Here is a 24,763-nt window from a genome sequence, read left to right on the forward strand (position 1 = left end):
TCCCTAAGCTGCTGACCGCCCAAGCCTGGGACCAGTGACAGGGCTGGATCGCTCGAGCATTGCCCTGTTCTGGGCGCTTTCTCTGAAGCACCTGGCGCCGGCCACGGTGGGCAGACAGGATTGTGGGCTAGCCAGGCCATGGGTCTGAGCCAGCGTGGCCATTCTCACGTTCGGTGTGTATCTGTCTGGCTGACATCTTGGCGGGGCCAGCCGGGGAGCCAGGATGGGAACCAGAGCTCAGTGGGTGCCTGTGCCCGGCGCTGGAGGGGTTCATGGAGGAGCTCAGATGCCAGGGCGACAGAGACAGCCAGCTGGGCAGTGCTGCCGGCCCTTGTGATATTTAGTGTTTTCCTTAAAGCCCCAGCAGGGCATGTAGCAGGCCCCCCCCCAGGACTAGGGGAGAATCTCGGCTCAGTGCAAAGGGCAGAAAAATCTCAGGCCTGTTGACTCTGCTGCCCCATGGCTCCCACGCACCACAGCTCTGCTGCCCCAGTCCGCACACCCCCCTGGCTCCTACGCCCCACGGCTCTGCTGCCCCAGGGCCCCCATGGCTCCCGCCCCACGGCTCTGCTGCCCCACGGCTCCCAGGCCCCCCGGTTCTGCTGCCCCAGCACCCCCATGCCTCTTCCGGCTCCTGCTCCCCAGCTCTGCTGCCCCAGGGTCCGCACACACCCCTGGCTCCTGTCCCCTGGCTCCCATGCCCCACGGCTCTGCTGCCCCACGGCTCCCATGACCCCTGGTTCTGCTGCCCCAGCACCCCCATGCCTCCCCCGGCTCTGGGGCTCCCCGGCTCCCACGCCCCACAGCTCTGCTGCCCCTGGGCCCACACGGCTCCCGCGCCCCATGGCTCTGCTGCCCCCCAGCTCCCACGCGCAACAGCTCTGCTGCCCCAGGACCCCCCGGCTCCCGCACCCCCCGGCTCTGCTGCCCCCCGGCTCCCACGCGCAACAGCTCTGCTGCCCCAGGGTCCCCACACCCCCCTGGCTCCCACCCCACGGCTCTGCTGCCCCCCAGCTCCCACGCGCAACAGCTCTGCTGCCCCAGGACCCCCCGGCTCCCGCGCCCCCCGGCTCTGCTGCCCCCTGGACAGCTCTGCTGCCCCAGGGTCCCCACACCCCCCTGGCTCCCACCCCACGGCTCTGCTGCCCCCCAGCTCCCAGGCCTCCCCCCTGGCTGTGCTGCCCCACTGCAACCATGCCCTGCAGCTCCCAAGCCAGGCTCTGACCCCAGGCCATGCTTTGGGCCCCAGGTTTCGTATGCTGGAAGGGGCCCCTGGTCGTGGGGGGAGGGGCTGGGGGCAGGCAGGCGCCTGGCGGGGGCGGGGCAGGCGACGCTGCCAGGAGTGGAGATGGCGGCTCGGGAGGCGGGAAAGGGAGTCGGTGCCCGTGCGTTACGTCATCACACTGCGCCGGGGAAGGGGAAGTCTGCGCCCGTCGCGCTCCGCAGCACGTGTGTGGGGAACGCAGGGGGCAGAGCCGGGCAGCGCGGAGCCCTCTCGGTGAGTGACCCGCGGGGGGGGCGGCGGCGGCGGCGCTGGTTCGGTACCAGCTGGGGGGCTGCAGGGGCAGCTGGGGCCGGGAGCGGTGGTCTCCGAGTGCGGCCGCGAACTCGTGCTGCTGCCGCTCCGACAGTTTTTCCTAAATCACTTAATTGACTCTAGGAAAAACAAACCAATGTGCCCAAGGACGTGTCCACATCGTTGCCATTTGTTTGTGTAGGTTTTCACTGCAGCCTCAACAATAGAAGTAATACACAGTTGTCTATACTCCTTACTGGACCGAAACAGAATAGACACACGTGCTCCGCTCCGCTCGCTGATTTTTTTCCAGACTTGCTAGCTAGTAAGCTTGCTACTGTGAAAATTGGGAGGTGTATATTGAGGTCCCTGGCTGGGGCAGGTCCGGGCCTGGCTGATCGCACCACTCCCAAGGGGCTGGGGCGATTCCTGGCCCTGGGACCGGCTCAGCCCAGCGGACAGTCGCCTCCCAGCAGGGCCGGTGAGTGTGGCCGGGAGGCAGGGCTTAGGGGAGTGGGTGAATGGGGAGTATGGGGGGGTGCTGGGCTGTGAAGGGATGGGGAGGATCTGTGTGTGTTGGGGTACTAGGGAGTGGGGGTTCTGTGGGGGGTGCTGGGCAATTGTGGTGGGGCTGTGGGCAGGGGTGGTGTGCAGGGTGCTGTGCATTTGTGGGTGGGTCTGGGGGGGTGCTGGGCCTAGTAGGTCCAAGGGGCCTCTGGCCATAGGGAGTCAGGGGGTGTTGGGTGGGGGGGAGGGGCTGTGTGGTGTGGCATGGGCCTGCCCCTGAGGGAAAGGGGCTTGCTGGCAGACCACTGAGCGTGGTCTGCCGGTTTGTAAAGAGTGCCCTCACACTGGGTGGAGCAGTGCCACCCCTGTCATGCCATGCCCTGCCCTGCCCCGCCCCATTGCCTCTGGCTGGCCCCTCGCGAGGCTCCACTGCCTCCGTGGGGGCCCACAAATATCTTTGGTGCCAGGCCCACAAGAGGTTAATCTGGCCCTGCCCCCATCATCACCCAGGAGGCTGTGGCCCCAAGAAAAGCCCCTGGTGGCCACATTAGAGACACACAGTCTGTAGCCAGTGTGGCCACTCATGGGTGAGGTGACAAGATCCCGGGCCCCAGGGTGAGGGCCTATCAGGCGCTGTGCGATCCAGGACAGAGATGTTGGAGATAGGCATGGGGTTACTGTGTGTTGCCACAGCCCCTGGGGACTCCCAGCCCCCAGGAAGTGCCCAGAGCGGGGCTGTGTCTACAGAACACCTTCAGTTTTCCCAGAGGTGGCAGAGCCCTGGCCTGTCTTTGACTCCTCACCCTCCTGGAGCAGGACCTTGGCCTGAACTCAGAGTCTGGAGAGAGGTCCCGAGTGCAGCCCCTCCCACAGGGGGCTGGGTAGAGCCATGGTTCATCAGTAGTTTAGATAATGGCATATGGAGGACACTCATAATGTTTGCAGACAATACCAAGCTGGGAGGGGTTGTGAGTGCTTTGGAGGATAGGATTAAAATTCAAAATGACCTGAACAAACTGGAGAAATGGTCTGAAGTAAATAGGATGAACTTCTATAAGGACAAATGCAAAGTACTCCACTTAGGAAGGGACAATCAGTTGCACACATACAAAATGGGAAATGATGGCCTAGGAAGGAGTACTGTGGAAAGGGATCTGGGGGTCATAGTGGATCACAAACTAAATAGGAGTCAACAGTGTAACACTGTTGCAAAAAAAAGCGAACATCATTCTGGGATGTATTAGCAGGAGTGTTGTAAGCAAGACATGAGAAGTGATTCTTCCGCTCTACTCTGTGCTGATTAGCCTCAACTGGAGTATTGAGTCCAGTTCTGGGTGCCACATTAACTCCTGAGGGCATTCTGTGCCAAAAAAAATTAAAAATTCTGCAAACGATATTTTAAAATTCTGCAAATTTTATTTATCAAACAACTGTGGAGGCTCCAGCATGGCATTGGGGAGCACAGGCCACCGGCTGCACAGAGGTAGATCACTGTGTAGCATTTCCCCCCTGCCCCCCTTCCCGACATGGACTCAGTGGTGAGGCTTTACCCAACTCTGACACAGCTGAGGAGCTATGGGTGCAGGAAGTGCGCAGGTGGGGGGAGGAGTTTGCAGCACTTCCTACAACCTGGGGAGAAATCTGTGGGTGGGCTGAAGTCCTGTCCTCCCCAGCCCAGCCAAGACTAGCAGCTGAGCCTGATGCAGTGTAGAAGCCACCAACCAGGTCTTTCCCAGTTTCACCCCGCCCCACAGTGATTTACTTCTCTGCTGGCTTCCCTGAGCACCCAAAATATGCTCCTTGGGAGGGTCGCGTGACCATTCTTGTGGCTTCCTTTTGCTTCTCCCATCAGAAAGTCAAAATCTGCATAGAATTCTGTGCATGTGCAGTGGTGCAGAATTCCCCCAGGAGTACACATTTCAGAGAAGTTGTGGAGAAAGTCCAGAGAAGAGCAACAAAAATGATTAAAGGTCTAGAAAACATGACCTATGAGGGAAGACTGACAAAACTGGGTTTGTTTAGTGTGGAGAAGAGAAGTCTGAGAGGGGACATGAGAACAGTTTTCAGGTATATAAAAGGTTGTTACAAGGAGGAGGGGAAAAATTGGTCGTCTTAACCTCTGAGAACAGGACAAGAAGCAATGGGCTTAAATTGCAGCAAGGGTGGTTTAGGTTGGACTTTAGGAAAAACTTCCTAACTGTCAGGGTGGTTCAGCACTGGAATAAATCGCCTAGGGAGGTTGTGGAATCTCCGTCATTGGAGGTTTTTAAGCGCAGGTTAGACCAGTGGCTTTCAAACTTTTTTTTCTGGTGACCCAGTGGAGCATGGGGATGAGGGGCTTAGGGCTGGGGCAGAGAGTTGGGGTGTCGGGTGGGGCCAGGGATGAGGGGTTTGGGGTGCAGGAGGGGGGCTCTGGGTTTGGGGGGCTCAGGGTTGGCGTGCAGGAGAGGGTCAGGGCTCTGGGCTGGGGGTGCAGGCTCTAGGGTGGGGCTGGAGTTTGGGGTGTGGGAGGGGCTCAGGGCTGGGGCAGAAGGTTGGGTTGAAGGGGTGAGGCCTGCGGGATGGGGCTGGGTATGAGAGGTTTGGAGTGCAGGAGGGGGTTCTGGGTTTGGGGAGGCTCGGGGCTGGGGTGGGGTTGCGGGAGGGGGTCAGGGTTCTGGGCTGGGGGTGCAAGCTCTGCGGTGGGGCTGAGGATGAGGGGTTTGGGGTGCAGGAGGGAGTTCTGGGTTGGGGAGGCTCGGGGGGTGGGGTTGCGGGAGACGGTCAGGGCTCTGGGCTGGGGGTGCAGGCTCAGGGGTGGGGCTGGGGTTTGGGGTGTGGGAAGGGCTCAGGGCTGGGGCAGAGGGTTGGGTTGAAGGGGTGAGGCCTGCAGGATGGGGCTGGGTATGAGAGGTTTGGAGTGCAGGAGGGGGTTCTGGGTTTGGGGAGGCTCGGGGCTGGGGTGGGGTTGCGGGAAGGGGTCAGGGTTCTGGGCTGGGGGTGCAGGCTCTGGGGTGGGGTTGGGGATGAGGGGTTTGGGGTGCAGGAAGGGGCTCTGAGTTGGGGGTCTCAGGGCAGGGGATTGGGGGGCAGGATTGGGGCGTGGGGTTACCTCGGGTGGCTCTCGGTCAGCAGTGCAGCGGGGGGGCTAAGGCAGGCTTTCTGCCTGTTCTGGCACTGTGGACCGCGCTGCGCCCCAGAAGCAGCCAGCAGCAGGTCCGGCTCCTAGGCAGAGGTACGCAAGCGGCTCCGCGTGGCTCTCGTCCGCAGGCACCGCCTCCCCCCGCTCCCATTGGCTGGGAACCAGCCTATTGGAGTGCGGAGCCGGTGCTCAGGGTGGGGGAGGTGTGTGGAGCCGCGTGGCACCCCGCCTAGGAGCCGGATCTGCTGCTGGCTGCTTTCGGGGCACAGCGAGGTGTCAGAGCAGGTAGGAACTAGCCTGCCTTAGCCAGGCAGCACCGCCGACAGGACTTTTTAACGGCCCGGTCAGTGGTGCTGACCAGAGCCGCCACGACCCAGTGCCTTCCGTTCCGCGCCCCACAGCTTGAAAACCACTGGGTTAGACAAACCCCTCTCAGGGATGGTCTAGATCAGTGGTTCCCAAACTTTTCAGCATCATGCCCCCTTTTTAATTTTTGAGGAAACCCTCACACCCCCATCTCTCCTTTACCATCATCCAACCCCCTCCCCCCCCGATCCTTGTCCCTGACCACCTCTTCCCGGGGACTCCCTTGCCCCTAACTGCGGCCCCCTCCCCCACAGGACCCCACTCCCTATCCAACCCCCCCATATCATTGTCCCCTGACCACCCTTCCCAGGACCCCACCCCCATCCAACCCCCTCTGCTCCTTGTCCCCTGACTGCCCCCTCCCGAGAACCCACCCCCTATCCAACTTCCCCTGCTCCCTGACTGCCCCAACCCCTGTGCACACCCCGCCCCCTGAGAGGCCCCCTCCAGGACTCCCATGTCTATCCTACCCCCCCGTTCCCCATCCCCTGAGCACCACTCCCAGAATCTCCACCCCATCCAGCCACTCCCTGTCCCCTGACTTCCCCCTCGGGACCTCCTGCCCCTTATCCAACCTCCCCGCCCCCTTACCAGGCCGCTCAGAGCGGCAGGACTGGCTTATTGGAAAGTGTGGGAGGTGGGGGGGCGCAAGCTGCACTGCCCACTTGGTGGCATGGCTGAGGGGGAGGGTGGACAGGAGGCGAAGGGCCGGGGGCTCAATGGCTGGGCAGCCTTGGAATTTCTTCATGCCCCCCAGTTTGGGAACCAATGGTCTAGATCAGTGGTTTCCAAACTGGAGTTCGTGAACCCAGCGTGACAGGGCGTTCTTGGGGGAAAAAAATCCCTAAAATTCGCAGCCTGGGGCTCCTGGACTTCCAAGAGCTAAGCAGGTCAAAGCAAGCGTCTCTATCGCACTGAGGAGATCTAAACTTCAAGACTCCTTAGAAGAAATGGAAAGGGAGGTGGATATTTTTGCTGTTTTTAAAATTGAATAGGCAGCTAGTGTTGTTTTTAAAATTATTATGAAGAACAAGTTTAAGCTTTGTTGTAACGTGCGCTCTTTGCCTGGACTGCTCAAGACCAGAGTGCTTGTGTAGGAGGAACTCTTTGAGTTGGCTTCTTAAATCCCTTCCTGCTGTTTCACATCTGATACTCCTGGATGAAACGTAGGAGCCTTGTCGTATAACGGGCTTATTCCAAGTGATACAAGCTACCAAAGTGAGATCTTGGAAGAGTGTTGCCGTTTTCATAATGTAATAAAAATACTGTAATGATGAATAATAAATAGTGTGTAATAAGCATGTCATAAAAACAAGTTTTCTATTTCCAAGATCATTGCTTTTCTAATTTATACTCGGGTAAAGGAGAAAACCCCTGGAAATATTCGTTTTTAGGAGAGGGTTCGAGAGAGACAACATTTCAGTGAAAGGGGTTCACAGGTTGTTAATGTTTGAGATCCCTGGTCTAGATAATACTTAGTCCTGTCCTGAGTGCAGGGGACGGGACGAGATGACTCTTGAGGTCCCTTCCAGACCTAGGATTCTTTGCTGGCCCCCGTGCAGCCCTTCTCTCTGGGGGCTGGGTAGAACCATGCTCACCCCTTAGCAGGGCGTCTAGTTACTGCCAGGCGCGTGTCTGGGGAGAGCGGTTGTGGGGGTAACACACTGGGGGGTTCTCAAGGCTCTCAGACCCCTGGCCCCACTGTGGGGAGCAGCCCTCGAGCCCCTGGCAGCAGGGACTGGGGCGGTTGCTCACCCTGCTCAGTGTCGCCCTTCCTGTGGCTCCGCTGTGAGCTGGGAGGGTGGGGGCAGGGCACCGCCTCCCATCCCCACCCATGGGCCTGGCTCGGTGACATGGGGAGCTGCTCGTGCCCATCCCAGGGGGTCTGTTCTGGCACTGCCTGGCTGGTCCCAGAGCCTCCCCAGCTCACCCCACTGCAGGCGAGCCCAGACAAGCCGTCCGCAGAGGTGCCAGGCCATCCCGGGCTGAGCCATAATCCCAACAAATATGCCCCAGAAATTTCCTCCCGCCACAAAGCCTCTGAGCAATGCAGCCCCTGCCCAGCCCCGAGTCCCACCTGCCCCTCCCCCCCGGCTCTGGCCCTGCTCCCCTTGGGTTCCCCCTCCAGAGGGGAAGCTGCCTCCCTGCCGTGGTGTAGGGGTGGTGCTGTGGGGTTCACCCTGCACAGGGGCCAGGAGCCCCATCTGTGCTCCCCTCTAGCCATCTCCACCCCCCGGCACCTGCGCAGGCTCAGACCTGGGCCCCCCCTGCTCCCTGTTTGCAGGCAGGGAATTGGCCCTTCACTCCTCCTCCCTGAATCTTAGCCAGCAGGTCGCCCACTTAGCCATATCCTGGGAGGTATCCCCTGCAGGGCTGGGGCCATGCTGCCCCTTCACCCCCCCCCCCCAATATGGCAGTGCTGGGGCTGCCCTCTGGGTGGTGTCTCCACTCCTCAGCACTGGGCATTTGCAGCCAGGACCCACTGCTGTGCCCTGCAGGCCGAGCCCAGGGGCTGCCCTGTGTGGCCTGTGACTGCAGCGTCTGGCTGGGCACACCACCAGCTCCAGTCTGGGCACTGCCCATCCCTGCTCCGAGCACGGTGGAGGAAGGGGGGCTCTGCCCAGCCCAGACCAGGGTGGTGCTGGCCGCAGTGACGACACCCCATGGTCTCCTGAGCCCCAGGGAGAGTGTGGAACCCAGCCTGGACACTTTTCACTCCTCTGCCCCAGCTCCTGCAGTGACCCCCCATGTCCCCCTCCGTCCCACTCAGTTCCCCTGCTCTGGGACACCCCAGGCAACTAATCCCTGCCGGGCCCGAGCTGTGGCAGGTTCCGAGCCAGTCTCCTGCCTCTTGCCTGGCTGGCTAATCTGGACTGGTGGGCAGGGGCTGGCTGGGGGCAGGACCTGGCTCTGGGAAATGGAGCTTGTCAAAGACCCACAGGATCATAGAATCATAGGTCTGGAAGGGACCTTGAGAGGTGTCGAGTACAGGGGACAGGACTAACGGCAGGACTAAGTATTATCTAGACCATTCCTGACAGGTGTTTGTCCAACCTGCTCTTAAACATCTCCAATGATGGAGATTCCACAACCTCCCTCGGCAATTTATTCCAGCGCTTAACCACCCTGACAGGAATTTTTCCTAATCTCCAACCTAAACCGCCCTTGCAGCAATTTAAGCCCATTGCTTCTTGTCCTGTCCTCAGAGGTTAAGAAGAATAATTTTTCTCCCTCCTCCTTGTAACAACCTTTTATGTACTTGAAACTCTTATCATGTCCCCTCAGTCTCCTCTTCTCCAAACTAAACAAACCCAGGTTTTTCAGTCTTCCCTCATAGGTCATGTTTTCTAGACTTTTAATCATTTTTGTTGCTCTTCTTGGACTCTCTCCAGTTTGTCCTCGTCTTTCCTGAAACATGGCACCCGGAACTGGACGCAATACTCCAGTTGAGGCTAATCAGCGCAGAGTAGAGCAGAAGAATTACTTCTCGTGTCTTGCTTATAACACTCCTGCTAATACATCCTAGAATGATGTTTGCTTTTTTTTGCCACAGTGTTCCACTGTTGACTCCTACTTATCTTGTGATCCACTATGACCCCCAGATCCCTTTCCACAGTACTCCTTCCTAGGCCGTCATTTCCCATTTTATATTTGTCACACTGAGTGTTCCTTCCAAAGTGGAGTACTTTGCATTTGTCCTTATAGAAGTTCATCCTATTTACTTCAGACCATTTCTCCAGTTTGTATAGCTCATTTTGAATTTTAATCCTATCGTCCAAAGCACTTGCAGCCCCTCCCAGCTTGGTATTGTCTGCAAACGTTATCAGTGTACTCCCTATGCTATTATCTAAATCATTGATGAAGATATTGAACAGAACCGGACCCAGAACCAATCTCTGCGGGACCCCACTCATTATATCCTTCCAGCACGACTGTGAACCACTGATAACTACTCTCTGGGAACGGTTTTTCAACCAGTTTTGCCCACACCTTATAGTAGCTCCTTCTAGGTTGCATTTCCCTAGTTTGTTTATGAGCAGGTCATGTGAGACAGTATCAAAAGCCTTTCTAAAGTCAAGATATACCATGTCTACCTCTTCCCTCCATCCACAAGGCTTGTTACCCTGTCAAAGAAAGCTATCAGGTTGGTTTGACAAATCCATGCTGACTGTTGTTTATCACCTTATTATCTTTGCTTAATTATTTGCTCCGTTATCTTTCCGGGTACAGAAGTTAAACTGACTGGTTTGTAATTCCCCTGGTTGTCCTTATTTCCCTTTTTATAGATTGGCACTAGATTTGCTTTTTGCCAGTCTTCTGGAATCTCTCCCATCTTCCATGACTTTTCAAAGATAATCGCTAATGGCTCAGATATCTCCCCAGTCAGTTCCTTGAGTATTATAGGATGCATTTCATCAGGCCCTGTGACTTGAAGACATCTAACTTGTCTAAGTTATTTTTGACTTGTTCTGTCCCTATTTTAGACTCTGATCCTACCTCATTTTCACTGGCATTCACTACTTTAGACGTCCAATCGCTACCAACCTTCGTCGTGAAAACCAAAACAAAGCCGTCATTAAGCACCTCTGCCATTTCCATGTTTTCTGTTATTGTTCCCCACCTCCTCATTGAGTAATGGGCCTACCCCGTCTTGGTCTTCCTCTTGCTTCTAAAGTATTTGTAGAATGTTTTCTTGTTACCCTTTATGTCCCTAGCTAGTTTGATCTCGTTTTGTGTTTTGGCCTTTCTAATTTTCTAACTGCCAACTATCTTCAATTGTTTTTCCCCTTAGACTTGCTTCCCCTGGGATTTAACCTGCCAACTCCCTGAGTTTGCTCAAGTCTGCCTTCTTGAAATCCATGAACTTTATTGTGCAGTTTCTAAGCTATCCCCATCTTGGGAACTGTCTCTTCGATGGGCCAGACCCCCAAGGGGTCTCACTTGTACTTCCGGGTCAGCCACCTGGCCTCAGCACTTCCCGAGTCTGAACCTCTGGGGCTGCAGCCCCTCTGCTTCACCCCAGGAGCTCTGACGCACTTTTTCATTGTCTCCTTGGATTTTCCAATGTTATGAGATTGCCTCAGCCAGTCCTTTGCAATGACTCATCCGGGCTCAGACATCCAGGAGACAGTCTCCCAGCCTGTCCTGAGAGCAAACGCTCCTTTTCGCCTTCTGGGTGAACATGCAAAATATAGGGAAACTGAGGGGCACGCAGGGGTCATAAAGATATTACAGAACATTTCCCCTTGATCACAGTGCTGGAGCACAGAGAAGCAGTGTGTGTGTGTGTGTGTGTCTGTGTGTGTGTCGGGGGGCACAACAACAGAGCTGTGGGGACCAGGAGTACTGTTAGGAAGGGCTGGATCCAGCAGAAAATGTTTCCCAGGGCAGGACATCCCCTGCCCCCGGAGCAGCCGCTGCTTAGAGTCCTTCCCTGACCCAGGGAAATGCGGGCCCCTGCGCTGTCGGGTGTCTGCGGAGCCCAGCCCAGCCTCTCCGCAGGGAGCTCGCTGAGCGGCGCCTGCTGGGGAGGGACTGCCAAGGAAACCAAAGCTCGGCAGTTCTAGGGCAGCCAGTCACTCCACACAGGGGAAGCAGCCCCGGGCCTAGGGAGCAGAGACTCTGATGCCCCTGGAGCCTGGCCGCGGTGACAGCTTCGGGGGCTCTGCAGTGAGGGGCCAGGCAGCAGCTCTTTGGGGGCAGCAGAGGGACCAGCCAGGGGCCCAGAGCAGGACCTGGGGGTGAGGCCCGTGCCATGGCATCCCTGCTCTGGGGCATGCTACACAAGGTGACAGAGGGTTCACAGAGCAGGGGAGCTGGAACCCAGGAACTGGGTTCTGGGGGAGGAGTGGGGTCTGGTGGGTCCGGGAGTGGGGCTGGGCCTAGACTCCTGGGTTCTCTCCCTGGCTCTGGGAAGGAAGTGGTGTCTGATGGTTAGAGCAGGGGGCTGGGAGCCAGGACTCCTGGGTTCTCTCTGGCTCTGGGAGGGGAGTGGGGTCTGGTGGGTTAGAGCAGGGGGGCTGGGAGCCAGGACTCCTGGGTTCTCTCCCGGCTCTGGGAGGAGAGTGGGGGCTGATGGGTTAGAGCAGGGGGGCTGGGAGGCAGGACTCCTGGGTTCTCTCCTGGCTCTGGGAGGGAAGTGGGGGCTGATGGGTTAGAGCAGGGGGCTGGGAGGCAGGACTCCTGGGTTCTCTCTCAGCTCTGGGAGGAGAGTGGGGTCTGATGGCTTAGAGCAGGGGGGCTGGGAGGCAGGACTCCTGGGTTCTCTCCTGGCTCTGGGAGGGGAGTGGGTCTGATAGGTTAGAGCAGGGGGGCTGGGAGCCAGGACTCCCAGAGCCAGAGAGAACCTAGGAGTCCTGGCTCCCAGCCCCCCTGCTCTAACCCATCAGACCCACTCCCCTCCCAGAGCCGGGAGAGAACCCAGGAGTCCTGCTCTAACCCATCAGCCCCCACTCCCCTCCTAGGTTCTCTCTGGCTCTGGGAGGGGAGTGGGGGCTGATGGGTTAGAGCAGGACTCCTGGGTTCTCTCTGGCTCTGGGAGGGGAGTGGGGGCTGATGGGTTAGAGCAGGACTCCTGGGTTCTCTCCCGGCGCTGGGAGGGGAGTGGGTCTGATGGGTTAGAGCAGGGGGGCTGGGAGCCAGGACTCCTGGGTTCTCTCCCGGCTCTGGGATGAGCAGGTTTGCCGCGTGCTGGAGCTGCTGGGCGGGGCTGTTGCTGCAGCTGCGCTGCCTGTGTTTTTTGGTGGCGTTTCCTTGTTGCCTGTGGAGCCGGCAAGGTTCAGGATGGCATCGCGGGGCCAGGGCTGCTGCGGCCCCGTGAGAGTCGTGGTGAGAGATGGCCCCGCTGCACTGCCCTTGATGAGGGGGCAGGTTAGGTACAGGCTCCCTGCCCTGGAAATGCCCCAAGGGGCTGCCGTCTCGGCGGGTGTCAGCTCCCCGTGGGTGCTGAGGGGCTGGGAGGGAGAGGCCCGGCTCAGCAGCCGTGAAATGGTTAATGTGCATTCCTCTGGCCCCCAATCCCTGCAGAGGGCCCAGCCCAGCCTGGAGTAGTCGGGTCCTTGAGACGGGCTGATTAGTGGGAGCCGAGCAAAGGTCCTTGCTGCGCTATCTCCTCGCTGGTTGCTTGCCTGTGGGAAGTGGGTGAAGAGGCAGCCCTGGGCCGAGGGTACCTTGTTGCAGCTGGCTGGGCTGCGGCATGTGACCCCTCCCCGTGGGCCAGCCCCGGGCACTGGGGCCAGAGCAGAGTCAGTGGGAGCTGCCAGCCCTCGCTGCTCACCGACCCCTCTCTTCTCTTCCAGCTCGGCGGCTGTGCGTGATGGCGGCTGGGACCGAGGCCTGGGCCGGAGGCGCGGGGTGCCGGTGAGGGGTGCCGGCGGAGCCCCTGCATGGCCTGGGGCAGGTAGAGCCGAGCGCGAGGCTGGCGCAGCTGGTATGGCTGGCCTGGGCAGAGCCAGCGGGCGCAGGAAGCTTTAGCGCGGCCGGCCGGCAGCCTTGCCATGGCGTTCACGGTGGCAGATTACACCGTCTTCGTGCTGCTGCTGGTGCTCTCCTCCGCCATCGGGCTGTTCTACGCGCTGAGCGGCGGCCGGCAGCGCACGGTGCAGGAGTTCCTGCTGGCCAACCGCAGCATGAGCTTCCTGCCCGTGGCCCTGTCCTTGCTGGCCACCTTCCAGTCAGCCGTGGCCATCCTGGGCGTGCCGGCCGAGATCTACCGTTTCGGCACTGAGTACTGGTTCCTGGGCTGCTGCTACTTCCTGGGCCTCTTGATCCCGGCACACGTCTTCATCCCAGTCTTCTACCGCCTCCACCTCACCAGCACTTACGAGGTGAGCGCCCGGCGGGCAGGACAGAGTGATGGGCGGGTGGGCGATGGGCCGATGGGGGGCAGGTGAGGGGCAGGGTGGGCGGAGCGATGGAGCAGGTGGGGCCCGGGATGATGGGCTGGTAAGGGGGCAGGTGGGGGGCAGGGTGATGGGTGGGGTGGGCAGAGCGATGGAGTGGGCAGAGCGATGGAGCAGGTGGGGGCCGGGGTGAGGGGACAGGGTGATGGGTGGGGTGGGGCGGGGCAATGGGCCGGTGATGGGCTGACTAGTGGGCTGTAGGATGCGGGAGCAGGAGCGGGCATCTTGGGCTCAGAAGGGCGCAGAAGCGAGCCCTGTAGACAAAGCCTCCCCCCCACCCCCGTTCACCCGCCTGCCTCTCCCCTGGCAGTACCTGGAGCTGCGCTTTAACAAGGCTGTGCGTGTGTGTGGCACCGTGACCTTCATCTTCCAGATGGTGAGTGCGTCTGACTGGCTCCCGGCGCCAGCTCCACCCTGGGCCCCCGGCACAGGGGGTGGCTGGGCTCTGCTGGGAGGTGAGGGGCCGATACAGGCCCCAGTGTGCAGTGGGGTTGGAGATCTCCCATCCCGGGAGCTGCAGCTGGTCACCCTGGCTCGTCTCAGACGCACACCCATGATCCCAGACCCGGCTCCACACCGTGGGGCCTGCCGGGGCTGAGTGCGCACGGGGGAGCCCCCGCGCCGGAACGGCCAGGGCAGGCGCTTGGGGCTGGAGCTCAGAGTCTCGGCCAGGACCCCAGTGGTCATGTGCTTGCTGGGCTGGCATGGACGTGGGCTCGGGTCGGTTCCTGTTGGCAGCTCAGGCCTTGGGTGGGATGGACAGCAGCCCCTTGGGGTCCCTGGGCGCAGGGAGCATGAGCCCAAGCGTTTCCCCTCAGAGAACCTTCCCTGGGCCGTGGTCTCACCCAGCACTTCCCTCCTGGGGCCTCCAGGAGAAACCCCCAGCACAGGGAGCCAGGGCCACACTGGCAGGGGGCTGCACGTGGGGCATGAGGGGCTTCTCAGAGGGTGGGCAGGAGGGGGCCTGCCCCACACCTGGCTCTGAGGAGTACTGCTAATCCTCACGCTTCCTGGGAGTTGAATTCCCCACACCCTCTATCTGCGTGGTCCCGGCTGGGCCCTGCGTGGTCCCGGCTGGGCCCTGGCTTCCTCTGTTCCTTGTCTCTCTGGCTGGCTCAGGCCACTTGGGCACCGTAACTGCTGCTGCTTCTCTCCCCTGCAGGTAATTTACATGGGGGTTGTTCTCTACGCACCTGCGCTGGCTCTCAATGCAGGTAACGCAGAAAAGGTGGGGTCCTGAGACGAGGGGCAGGAGGGATGAACGGAGGGGAGGGGATAGACATACCTAAGACCGTGGCTGAGGGATATTGGGAGCAGCTGCTCTCCTAACAGAGGGATAAGGGGACATTCAGTGACACTGATGAGAGGAAAGAGCTTTTCACCCAAGGTTCCCATAGCCTGTGGAACTCACTACCACTGGGTGTCACTGAGGGCGAGATTTTAGCGAGATTCATAGAGGGATTGGACGTTTCTCTGGCTCACAGAATATCCAGCGTTAGGCTGGTGAGTGCGACACCGTCTGGCAGGGAGATTAAACCTCCTGCTTTGACGTTTCATCCCATCTCTAGTTATCAGAGCCGGGGCGTGGGGGTGGGAGGTGACCCCGCACATCTCTCACATCCGGACCATGGCTGGTGGGGCCTGTGGTGGTGAGGCCTGTGGTGGCCCTGCCTGGCACTGCGGTGGCCCAAGGCTGGAACTCCGGTTGCCAGGCCCAGGTGGCTTGTTCTTGCTGCTCCAGAGGTCTGGGGGGGAGCTATCAGGGCGCAGTGAGACCTCTCCCACCCCCAGCAGGGGCGAGGTGCGTCTGGACCATGCGGCTCATGCTCCTCTGGCTGTGAAGGCGAGGCCCGTTCCCAGGCTGGCGGGGGCTGTTCCCTCCCCAGCATGCCTGGTGTGAGCAGGGGCAGCAGGCTGAGGGGCCAGGCCCCGGGCTGGGGTCTCTGGGGTGCTGGGGTCTCTGGGGTGCTGGCTGCCTGGTCCCCCACACTGTGCAGATGGCTGGTGTTTTGCTTGCAGTGACTCAGTTTGACCTCTGGGGGGCAGTGCTGACCATGGGCCTGGTTTGCACCCTTTACACCACCCTGGTAAGCACCGGGGCTGCTCTGGGAACCTTGGTGGTGGGGCCGTGTGGGATGCGGGGCGGGGCTGGTGCTTGCCCAGGCCGGGAGACGAGACGGGAATGGACATGCGTTCCCCATGGCCCGGGGTCTGTCAGCGCCCAGCCTGGCCCGGGGCAGGAAGCACCAGCGGGCCAAGGGGCGATGGAGAGACCCCCCGGGGTCCCAGGTAGGCAGCTCCCTGTGTGCCCAGGGCAGGGCTGCTTCTGGACACCCCAGGGATGGGGCATCCAACCCTTCCCCGTCTCCCTGCTAGGCAGCAGCCCCTAATCCTTCCCCTGCCCCCAGCCAGACCCGTCTCTCCAGAGTCACCCTGAACCCCTGCCTCTCATTCCCCCCTCCCCCGCCGCCCTCTGGTGACGTCCCGTCTCTGCCCCCAACCTTGTGTCGGTGCCCTGCCCCTCTGTGTCAAGGGCTCTCCCCAGCCCCAGTTGTGCTGGGGGCTCACTGCCCCCCTCCCTGGAGAGCTCTGGGTCTGGCCCCTGCTGGGTGGGGCTGATGCAGGGCGGCCCCCACACTCCTGGCCTGTGCTCAGGGCTGTGCTGTGGGCCCTGTTCCTTCTGCAGGGCGGGCTGAAGGCCGTCATATGGACTGACGTCTTCCAGACACTGGTGATGTTCGCAGGGCAGCTGGCCGTCATCGTGGTGGGCACTGTCAAGGTGGGCGGTATGGGGCGGGTCTGGCAGCTGGCAGCTGATCAGGGGAAGATCTCTGGAATCGAGTAAGTGGAATCTTGGAGACCTGCCCCGGGCTCCCCGGCTGTCACACCCTATAACGTCTGCCGGGTGCCCCAGGCTGGCTGCCTTGGGAGCTGCCCGGTCAGCCCTGGTTAAGGGGGTGGTGGGGAGAACCCAGCCCACTCCCATGGGACCTGCCTGGGGGGCGCTAGACAAGCCACGGTCAGATGCAGACCCTGCTTTGTGCAGGAGAAACGGTCCCGTAGAGCAGAGCCCAGGGACCTGCTCTGCCCTGTAGCCGTGGGGAGCAGCCGCACTGTGCTCGGTGGGGGCCAGGACCCATCACTCCCAGCCCCACATGCCCAGATTCCAGCACTTGCCCATCTGTGTCTCGCTGCAGCCTCAACCCTGACCCCTTTGAGCGTCACACCTTCTGGACCCTGGCCGTTGGGGGCGTCTTCATGATGCTGTCGCTATACGGCGTGAACCAGGCCCAGGTGCAGCGTTACCTCAGCTCCCGCACCGAGCGGGAGGCCGTCCTGTGAGTATGGGGGGCACAGGGAGCCGCTCCATGGCCTGCAGCCGGGCAGAGTCCCACCAGGGACCTGGGCAGGAGCGGGCGGCTTGCCCAGCCCCGTCGGGCCGTGGGCAGCTCACTGCTGTGTAGCAGTGGGGGACAGCTGGGAGGTGCTCTGGGCGGGCTCCACTCTCCTCCAGCGGGGCAGGGACCCCAACAGCCAAGGCCTTCAGAGCCCCCTCTGGCCCCTATAGCCTGCCAAGCCCATCCGGGCTGTGCCCGGGGAGCGCTGGGCCCGGCTCCTGCGGGCGAGGAGCTCTGGAGACCGGTCGCAGGGGTTCCTGCCTGCACGCACCCCTGTAACACCCCCTCGTCCCTCGCAGCTCCTGCTACGCCGTGTTCCCCTGCCAGCAGGTGGTTCTGTGCCTCAGCTGCCTCACGGGCCTTGTCATGTTTGCCTATTACCGGGAGCATCCGCTCACGGCGGCGCAGAGCCAGGCCTCCTCGGACCAGGTGAGTGCTGGGCTGGGCCGGGATCGACCCCCTGGCCTAAAGCCAGGGCTGGGGCCCAGGGTCCCTGCCAAGGTTCCTTCCCCACTCTGAGCTCTAGGGCACAGATGAGGTGACCTGCATGAAAGACCCTCTAAGATTATTCTGACCAGCTAAGGTTAAAAACTTCCCCAAGGTACAAACTTTTCTTTGTCTTTGAACCCTATGCTGCCACCACCAAGCGTCCTACACAAAGACCAGGGAAAGAGCCCCCTTGGAGACCTCTTCCCCCCAGATATCCCCCTAAGCCCTACACCCTCTTTCCTGGGGAGGGCTTGATAAGAATCCTCACCAATTTGTACAGGTGAACACAGACCCAAACCCTTGGATCTGAAGAACAATGAAAAATCAATCGGGTTCTTAAAAGAAGAATTTTATTTAAAGAAAAGGTAAAAGAGTCACCTCTGTAAAATCAGGATGGTAAATACCTTACTGGGTAATCAGATTCAAAACATAGAGAATCCCTCTAATCAAAACCTTAAGTTACAAAAAGACACAAAAGCAGGAATATCCATTCCATTCAGCACAACTTATTCTACCAGCCATTAAACAAAAGGAAATCTAACGCATTTCTCCCTAGATTACTAACTTTACAGGAGTTGGAAGGCTGCATTCCTGATCTGTTCCTGGCAAAAGCATCACACAGACAGATCCTTTGCCCCCCCGCCCCCCTCCAGATTTGAAAGTATCTTGTCCCCTCGTTGATCGTTGTGGGTCAGGTGCCTGCTAGGTTACCTGAGCTTCTTAACCCTTTACAGGTGAAAGGGTTTTGCCTCTGGCCAGGTGGGATTTTACAGCACTGTATACAGACAGGTGGTTACCCTTCCCTTTATATTTATGACAGTCCCCCAATCTGCGAGAGCACTGGGCAGCTTTCTTCCTTGCACGTAGACGGCCCCTCGGCCTTGCTCTCATCGGGGCTCCATGGGCTCACTGCTAGAAGGGAAACCTTCCCAGCGGCCTGATGCCTGCCTGAGTCAGCAGAGAGCCTGCAAAGACAGCTCTGGGCAGGGGAAAGGCACTGCGCAGCCCCGGGGCGTTAACTCTGAAGCCCAAGGATGGTGGCTCTGAGTGATGGTGACGCTGCTAGCGACAGTGCTGCTGATTGTTTTCATGTGCTCTCCCTTCCCCTGGGTACCCCTGGCCTCTCACCTTCCCCCGCCCCCAGCCAACCAGTGCCCTGACCTCCTGTGCCCTCTCCCATCCCCCGGCTGGCGCCCTGACCAGCTTCCTGCCTTTGCAGCTGGTTCTGTACTTCGTCATGGATGTCCTGAAGGACCTGCCCGGCCTGCCTGGCCTCTTTGTCGCCTGCCTCTTCAGTGGCTCCCTGAGGTGAGTGCCCCATGCCCGGGCAGTGCCCAGCACCAGGTGCGGGGAGTCCCCTGAGTCCAGGCTGGGGGTGACGGGAGCAGGCCCCTCCCAGCTGGCCCCAGCTCCTCTCTCTGCCTTGCAGCACGATTTCCTCGGCCTTCAACTCCCTGGCCACGGTGACCATGGAGGACCTGATCCACCCCTACTTCCCCGGCCTGCAGGAGTCCCGGGCCACGCTGCTCTCCAAGCTGCTGGGTGAGTCGTGCTCCCTGCTGGGGGTCCATGCCACACTCCCAGGGGAGGGGTGTTCTCCCAGCCCCTTGATCTGCTGCCAGGTCCCAGTAGCCATGCAAAGAAAGACCAACGCTGCCATGAGCCAGCCCCAGGGCAGGCAGGTCTGTGGGAGCTCTTCCCCATCTGGATCTGCGTCCCCAGCCTCAGTTCTGCCAGTGCCCTCTAGTCCCAACCTGCAACCCCTGCTGCCCCAGGCTCCTGGCTGTGCCCTGCCCCAGGGCAGGTGGTTGTATTGAATGATGCTGGTTGGGATGCTACAGCTTCTAACCTCCTTTTCCTCCCCATCCCCAGCTCTCAGTTATGGTCTGCTCTGCCTGGGGATGGCCTACCTCTCCTCCATGATGGGTCCCATGCTGCAGGTAGGACCTGGCCCCTGGGGGCTCTCAGCCCGGAGGAGTGTGGGGGGGAGCTGGTGTTCTGGCCACTTGCCAAAGGACTTTGTACTCAGATTCATAAACTCCTGGGCTTCAAGGCTAGAAGGGCCCATCCTGATCCTCCAGTCTGACCTGCCGACTGCAGCCCCTAGAACCGCCTCCCGCCCCTGCAATAGGCTCAGAGCCTTTGGCTGAGTCACTGATGTGCTCAAATCAGGATTTAAAGACTTCACGTGACAGAGACTCTACCATTCACACTAGTTCAAATCAGTGAGTGACCCAGGCCCCAGGCTGCAGAGGGAGGCGAAACCCCCCCACAGGCTCTCTGCCAACCTGACCTGGGGAAAATTCCTTCCCCGCCCTAAATCCAGGGATCAGTTAGACCCTGGGCATGTGGGATTTTACCCACCAGCCAGACAGCTGGGGAAGAAATATGTAAGAAACATAAGAATGGCCCTACTGGGTCAGACCAAAGGCCCATCTATCCCAGTATCCTGTCTACCGACACTGGCCAATGCCAGGTGCCCCAGAGGGAATGAACAGAACAGGTAAACGCCAAGTAATTCTCTGCAATAACTCAAAGCCCCCCCGCCCCCCACATTGTCCCATCACCAGCCATTGGGGAAATTTGCTGCTAGCAGTCGCAGATCGGCTCCATGCCATCGTAGGCAGCCCCATCGGCAGCCCCATCACACCATCCTCTCCATAAACTGATCACGCTCAGGCTGAAAGCCAGTTTGGGGTTTTGCCCCCACTGCTCCCCTTGGGCAGCTGCTCCAGAACTTCACTCCTCTGGTGGTGAGAAACCTCCATCTAATTGCAAGTCTGAACCTGCTGATGGCTAGTCTCTAGCCATGCGTTCCTGTGCCCACATGGGCGCTTTGCTTCAATAACCCCTCTCCCAGCCCGGTGTTTCTCCCTGGGATGGATTTGGAGAGAGCAATCCCAACTCCCCTCGGCCTGCGTCTGGTCAGGCTAAACAACCCGAGCTCGTTGAGTCTCCTCCCGTAAGGCAGGTTCTCCATTCCTCCGATCAGCCTCGTCGCCCTTCTCTGCACCTCTTCCAGTCTGAATTCATCGTCCTTTCCTGTGGCAGAGCAGCCCTGCCCACAGTGCTCCAGCTGAGGGCTCACCAGTGCCTGGTATAACGATACTAACGCTGCCCCGTCTCTCCGGGAGATCCCTCGCCTGATGCACCCTAGGACTGCCTTAGCCTTTTTCACGGCCGCATCACGCTGGCGGCTCATAGTCCCCCTGTGATCCACCCCTACACCCAGGTCTCTCCTCCTCCCTTGCTTCCAGGGGAGACGCCCCCAGCGTACTGTGCCTTGTGTAATGGTACCAGCACGTCCCTGTCTCTTGGCCTTTGCCTCTGAGCGCCCGCAGGTGCCCTAAGAGGTTTGTTCCTGGTGCATGTCTTCCCCCAGCCTGTGTGTTGCAGCCTGAGGCAGGGAGCCCAGCTGCCCTGTCCCGGGGGCTGTGCCCTGGCTGCAGGGGTCACGCGCTCTCTCCCCACAGGCTGCCATCAGCATCTTCGGCATGGTGGGCGGCCCGCTGCTGGGACTTTTCTGCCTGGGGATGTTCTTCCCGTGTGCCAACCCCACCGTGAGTGTCTCTCCCTGCTGGACCCCCCCAGGGTCTTCAGGCTCCTGTCCCTTGCTGGGCCTGCATCTGTCCTCCTTTGGGTCTGGCCTCCGAACTGGGGTGGGAGGAGCGCAGCAGGCCTGGTTCCGGCCAGGCCCCAGCTGCTGTGAATCGCTGAGCTCCACTGCAGCCGACACACCGCAGGGGGGGAAACTGAGGCTGTGCCCAGCGGGGAGACGGATTCAGCTGGGGCATGGCTCGTCCACTGCCTGGGTTGGGGTCTCGGTGCCTTCCCAGCTGGATGGAGCAGCCCCTCGGGCTCAGGGAAGGCCCCGGAGCTGCATGGGCTGCCCCTGACTGTTGTCCCCGTGTGCAGGGTGCGATCGCCGGGCTGGCAGCTGGGCTGGCCATGGCCTTCTGGATCGGCATTGGGAGCCTGGTGTCCAACCTGCGGGCGGCCCCCTCAGTCCCGGCGCTGTCCAACAGCACTGACTTCCCCCAGGCCAGCAGCCTGACCACGGCCATCGCGACCACCCTGCTGACCTCGACCCCGGCCCCGGCCCCAAAGCGGTGAGTGGGGGGAGCTGTGCTGCAGGGAGAGTCTGGCCCCAGCCCTTCCCTGAGCATCTTGGCCATGGGGGAGGGTGCTGTGGACAAGGTTTTGGTGCCTGCCAGGTGCAGGGGAGGGTGCTGGGGACAGGGCTTCGTGGCAGAGGGTGCTGGGGACAAGGCTCCGGTGCCTGCCAGGCGCAGGGGAGGATGCTGGGTCCCGGCTGGAGGCTGCTGGGAGACCGAAGGAGCATCCCAGGCATGGCGAAGGGTTGTTGGGCCGGAGCTGGTGGGTCCAGGCTGCCCTGGCGGCTCCGAAGCACAGCCGCGAACCAGCCAGGGCCTGTTAACATCCTGCCAGGCTGCAGACGCGGGTGTGCGGGGTCCTGGGTCTGCTGAGGGAGCAGAGACGTCCAGTGGCAGCTGGAGCCCGCAGCGTGTGTGCGCGAGGTCTCCGGCTGCCCCCTAACCTGGCTGTTCCTGCCCCGCAGCCTCTCGGGCCTCCAGAAGTTCTACAGCCTGTCGTACATGTGGTACAGCGCCCACAACTCCTCCACCGTCATCCTGGTGGGTCTGTTGGTCAGCCTGCTCACGGGTAAGTGCCGGGGCAGGGGCTCCTGGCTGGGCGGGGGGTGAGAGGCTCTCATGGATCCAGAGGATCTGGCTACACCCAAGTTTTAAGCAGGCCCTGGTGTGCCAGTCCCGCAATGGGAGGCTCCAGCCTCAGGCTGTAGCTCTGCCCCACTGAGCCAGACGCCTGGGAGAGACTCGGCTGCTCTGCAGGACCCCCCGCACTCCCCAGTGCTGCAGCGACACCAGGCAACCTTTCCCCCAGAGCAGGCCTCGGTCTCCAGGGCGCAGCGTGGGGGGCCCTTCGCTTGGCCCAGAGAAGTCAGGGTTTAGTCCCTGCCGGCCGACGCCAGGGCCCCTGGAGCCAGGCTGCTCCAAGAACCAGATCCCTGCTGTCCATGGGTCTGTCCTGGGCTCCTGCTGTCTGCCTGGATGTGGCTGTAGTTGGTCCTAGCCCTCGACAGTGCCATGCCCCCTCCTCCTGTCTCCTACTCAAGAGCAGCCTCCACGGGCTGGCAGCCCTGAGCCCGGTGGGTCACAGCCAGGCCCATTGGTCAGGGACAGGACAGAAAATCCCACTCTTGGCTGGGATGGGAGGAGAGACTGGAGGTGGGAGGGGGGATGAAGGGCTCGTGGCTGCTGGCAGGAGCTCAGGTTTCGGCACCCCGGGCTCCCTGTTAGGACATCTGTAGCCAACAGTGACTCAGCCAGCGTCACACAGGAGGTTTGAGCATCTGGACCCAGCCCAGGCCGTTCTCAGGGGCCTTGGGCCTGGCTAGTCTCAGCGCCGGCCAGCTAGGTCTGTCCCCGTCCCCATTGGCCCAGGCTGCTGCTTGTCCCAAAGGGCAGCCTGGGCCAGGCCCATGACCGGAGAGCAGAGGCTACGGCCCAGCACCTAGCGCTGCCCCTTGGGGGGGCGTCTGTCCTGAGGCTGGGGGCTGCGGCCTGCCCCAGGCACAGCTGTCGGGTGCCGTGGGGCTGCAGGCTCCTGTCCTTGGCTGAGCTGGGCTCGGTAGCCCCAGGGGAGGGCAGGGAAGGAGAGAATAGACCCAACCCTGGCCTGGGGAAGGGCAGGCTGAAGTGGGGACGTAGGGCCAGGCCTGGCACTGGGAGCAGGACGGTTCGAGGGGTGCAGAGGGCCCGTGTAACCCACTGTGCTCTGTCCCTCTGCCTTGGCAGGCCCCACCAAGGGAGCGACTGTGAACCCGCGCACCATCTACCCCGTGCTGCCCCGGCTGCTGTGCTGCCTGCCCCAGAGGTACCGGGAGCGGCTCAGCTGTGGGGTCGGCTGCTCCGCGGAGGTGAGTGCGGCAGGGCAGTGCTGGGACCCCAGTTACTGGCCCTGCCTGGTAAGGTACCCCTGGCGCTCCCCCACTATTCCAGATGGCTCCCGCCCGACACCCCGTTGTCGCCGGGCACTGAGCCCCTGTCGGGGGGGCTGGGCGCGCCAGAAGGGGGCTGTTTGGCGGCTCTGTCAGAGGCGGCCGGGTGGCACCGCAGGCCTGGGACTGGGCGCGGCCGGGGGCGCTCGGCTGGTCCTGGCTTCCCAGGGGAATTGGTTCCAGACGAGGCCCTGTGGCAGCTCTGTCTCCCGCCCAGGTGAGCCTTGCCCTGGTGGGGGCCTGAGGATAGAGCTGTCGACCTCCATCCGCACCCTGGAGCTTTCGGCTCCGAGATCCCCAGAGGGAAGGGCCGAGACCTTGAACCTGACCTGCCGCCTGTGGGCAGCCAGCCAAGGGGGCGGGGGGCAGGTGGGCCGTGCTGGCAGGAGCCGTGCTGCAGAGCCTGAGCTAGCTGGAGTCCCCGCAGGGCCGAGGGCTCCCTGCCCAGGTGTGTCGCGTTGCTGTAATGCAGAGGGGTGGGGGCTGAAGCGCGACTAGCTGGGGTGGGGCCTCCTAGCCATGGAGGGGGTGGGGTGCGTTCGGCACGGGGCAGGTCGGAGCGCTAGGGGACTGTCACTGCTCACCCTGCGCCCTGGAGCTCCCAGCCTGCCAGTCACGCACCCAGTAGCCTGGCTGCAGCCCCTCTTGCGCCCACAGGCCAGGTGGCCCTGTCCCAGACTGCCAGCCCCCCAGCTCTGGGCTCTGTACAACCGCTGGGAGGAACGACAGCCCCCCCCATCGGTCTCTGGGGATAGGCCCTCTGGCCCTACCACCTCCCGGCACCACCCCTCTGAGCCCCCAGCATGCCTGTCTCTGCCATGGGCCCCCCCAGGGAGTCCCCTCACTCTGGGACCCCAGGGCCGCCCTCCCAGAGGGAGTGGCAGCCCCCGATCTGTAGCCAGCAGTGACTCAGCCAGCGTCACAGGAGGTTTGAGCATCTGGACCCAGCCCAGGCTGTTCTCAGGGGCCTTGGGCCTGGCCAGTCTCAGCGCCGGCCAGCTGGGTCTGTCCCCGTCCCCGTCCCTGTGGGCCCAGGCTGCTGCTTGTCCCAATGCAGGGGCTTGGCTGGAAGGAGGGGGCTATCTTCCCCTCCCTCACCAGCCCCTCCTCTGTCCTGTGTCCTCTGTCCCAGGTAAACAGGCTGCCTGGAGACTCTCTCTCCCAGCCTTTGTTCCCCCACCCGGGCTGGAACCAGTGAGGCAGGTCCCCCGGCCCTTTCTCCTCAGCCCATTGTCTTCCAGCTGGCCAGGACTGGCTGGCTCCCGAGCTGGGCTGGGTCACCAGTCACTGGGTCCCCAAGTTTCAGGCTGTGTCCAGGGTCCTGGCTGCTAGGCGAGGTCACACCTGGTCCTCCGCACCCCCCCCCCCATTACGCAAGCAGCACCCAGGGAAACTGAGGCACACAGTGTTCATGCAAAACACAAG

The 24,763-nt window shown here is 61.2% G+C and overlaps 1 protein-coding gene across 2 annotated transcripts in view; it reads left to right on the top strand.

The window, feature by feature from the left end:
• Positions 1 to 13,006: 13,006 nt before the first annotated feature.
• SLC5A6 (solute carrier family 5 member 6) overlaps positions 13,007 to 24,763 on the top strand; it is a 15,471-nt gene continuing 3,714 nt past the window's right edge. For both annotated transcript variants that reach the window (XM_043509936.1, XM_038396912.2), the window contains exons 1-14: positions 13,007 to 13,336; positions 13,722 to 13,787; positions 14,574 to 14,625; positions 15,431 to 15,498; positions 16,098 to 16,252; positions 16,609 to 16,749; positions 17,109 to 17,238; positions 18,518 to 18,606; positions 18,728 to 18,840; positions 19,171 to 19,238; positions 20,772 to 20,858; positions 21,214 to 21,407; positions 21,878 to 21,981; positions 23,136 to 23,257. In XM_043509936.1, coding sequence (XP_043365871.1) covers positions 13,007 to 13,336; positions 13,722 to 13,787; positions 14,574 to 14,625; positions 15,431 to 15,498; positions 16,098 to 16,252; positions 16,609 to 16,749; positions 17,109 to 17,238; positions 18,518 to 18,606; positions 18,728 to 18,840; positions 19,171 to 19,238; positions 20,772 to 20,858; positions 21,214 to 21,407; positions 21,878 to 21,981; positions 23,136 to 23,257 — 1,719 coding nt within the window. The remainder of the gene's footprint in view (positions 13,337 to 13,721; positions 13,788 to 14,573; positions 14,626 to 15,430; positions 15,499 to 16,097; positions 16,253 to 16,608; positions 16,750 to 17,108; positions 17,239 to 18,517; positions 18,607 to 18,727; positions 18,841 to 19,170; positions 19,239 to 20,771; positions 20,859 to 21,213; positions 21,408 to 21,877; positions 21,982 to 23,135; positions 23,258 to 24,763) is intronic.

The sequence above is a fragment of the Dermochelys coriacea genome, chromosome 3, assembly GCF_009764565.3.
Source record: "Dermochelys coriacea isolate rDerCor1 chromosome 3, rDerCor1.pri.v4, whole genome shotgun sequence".
NCBI lineage: Eukaryota > Metazoa > Chordata > Testudines > Dermochelyidae > Dermochelys > Dermochelys coriacea.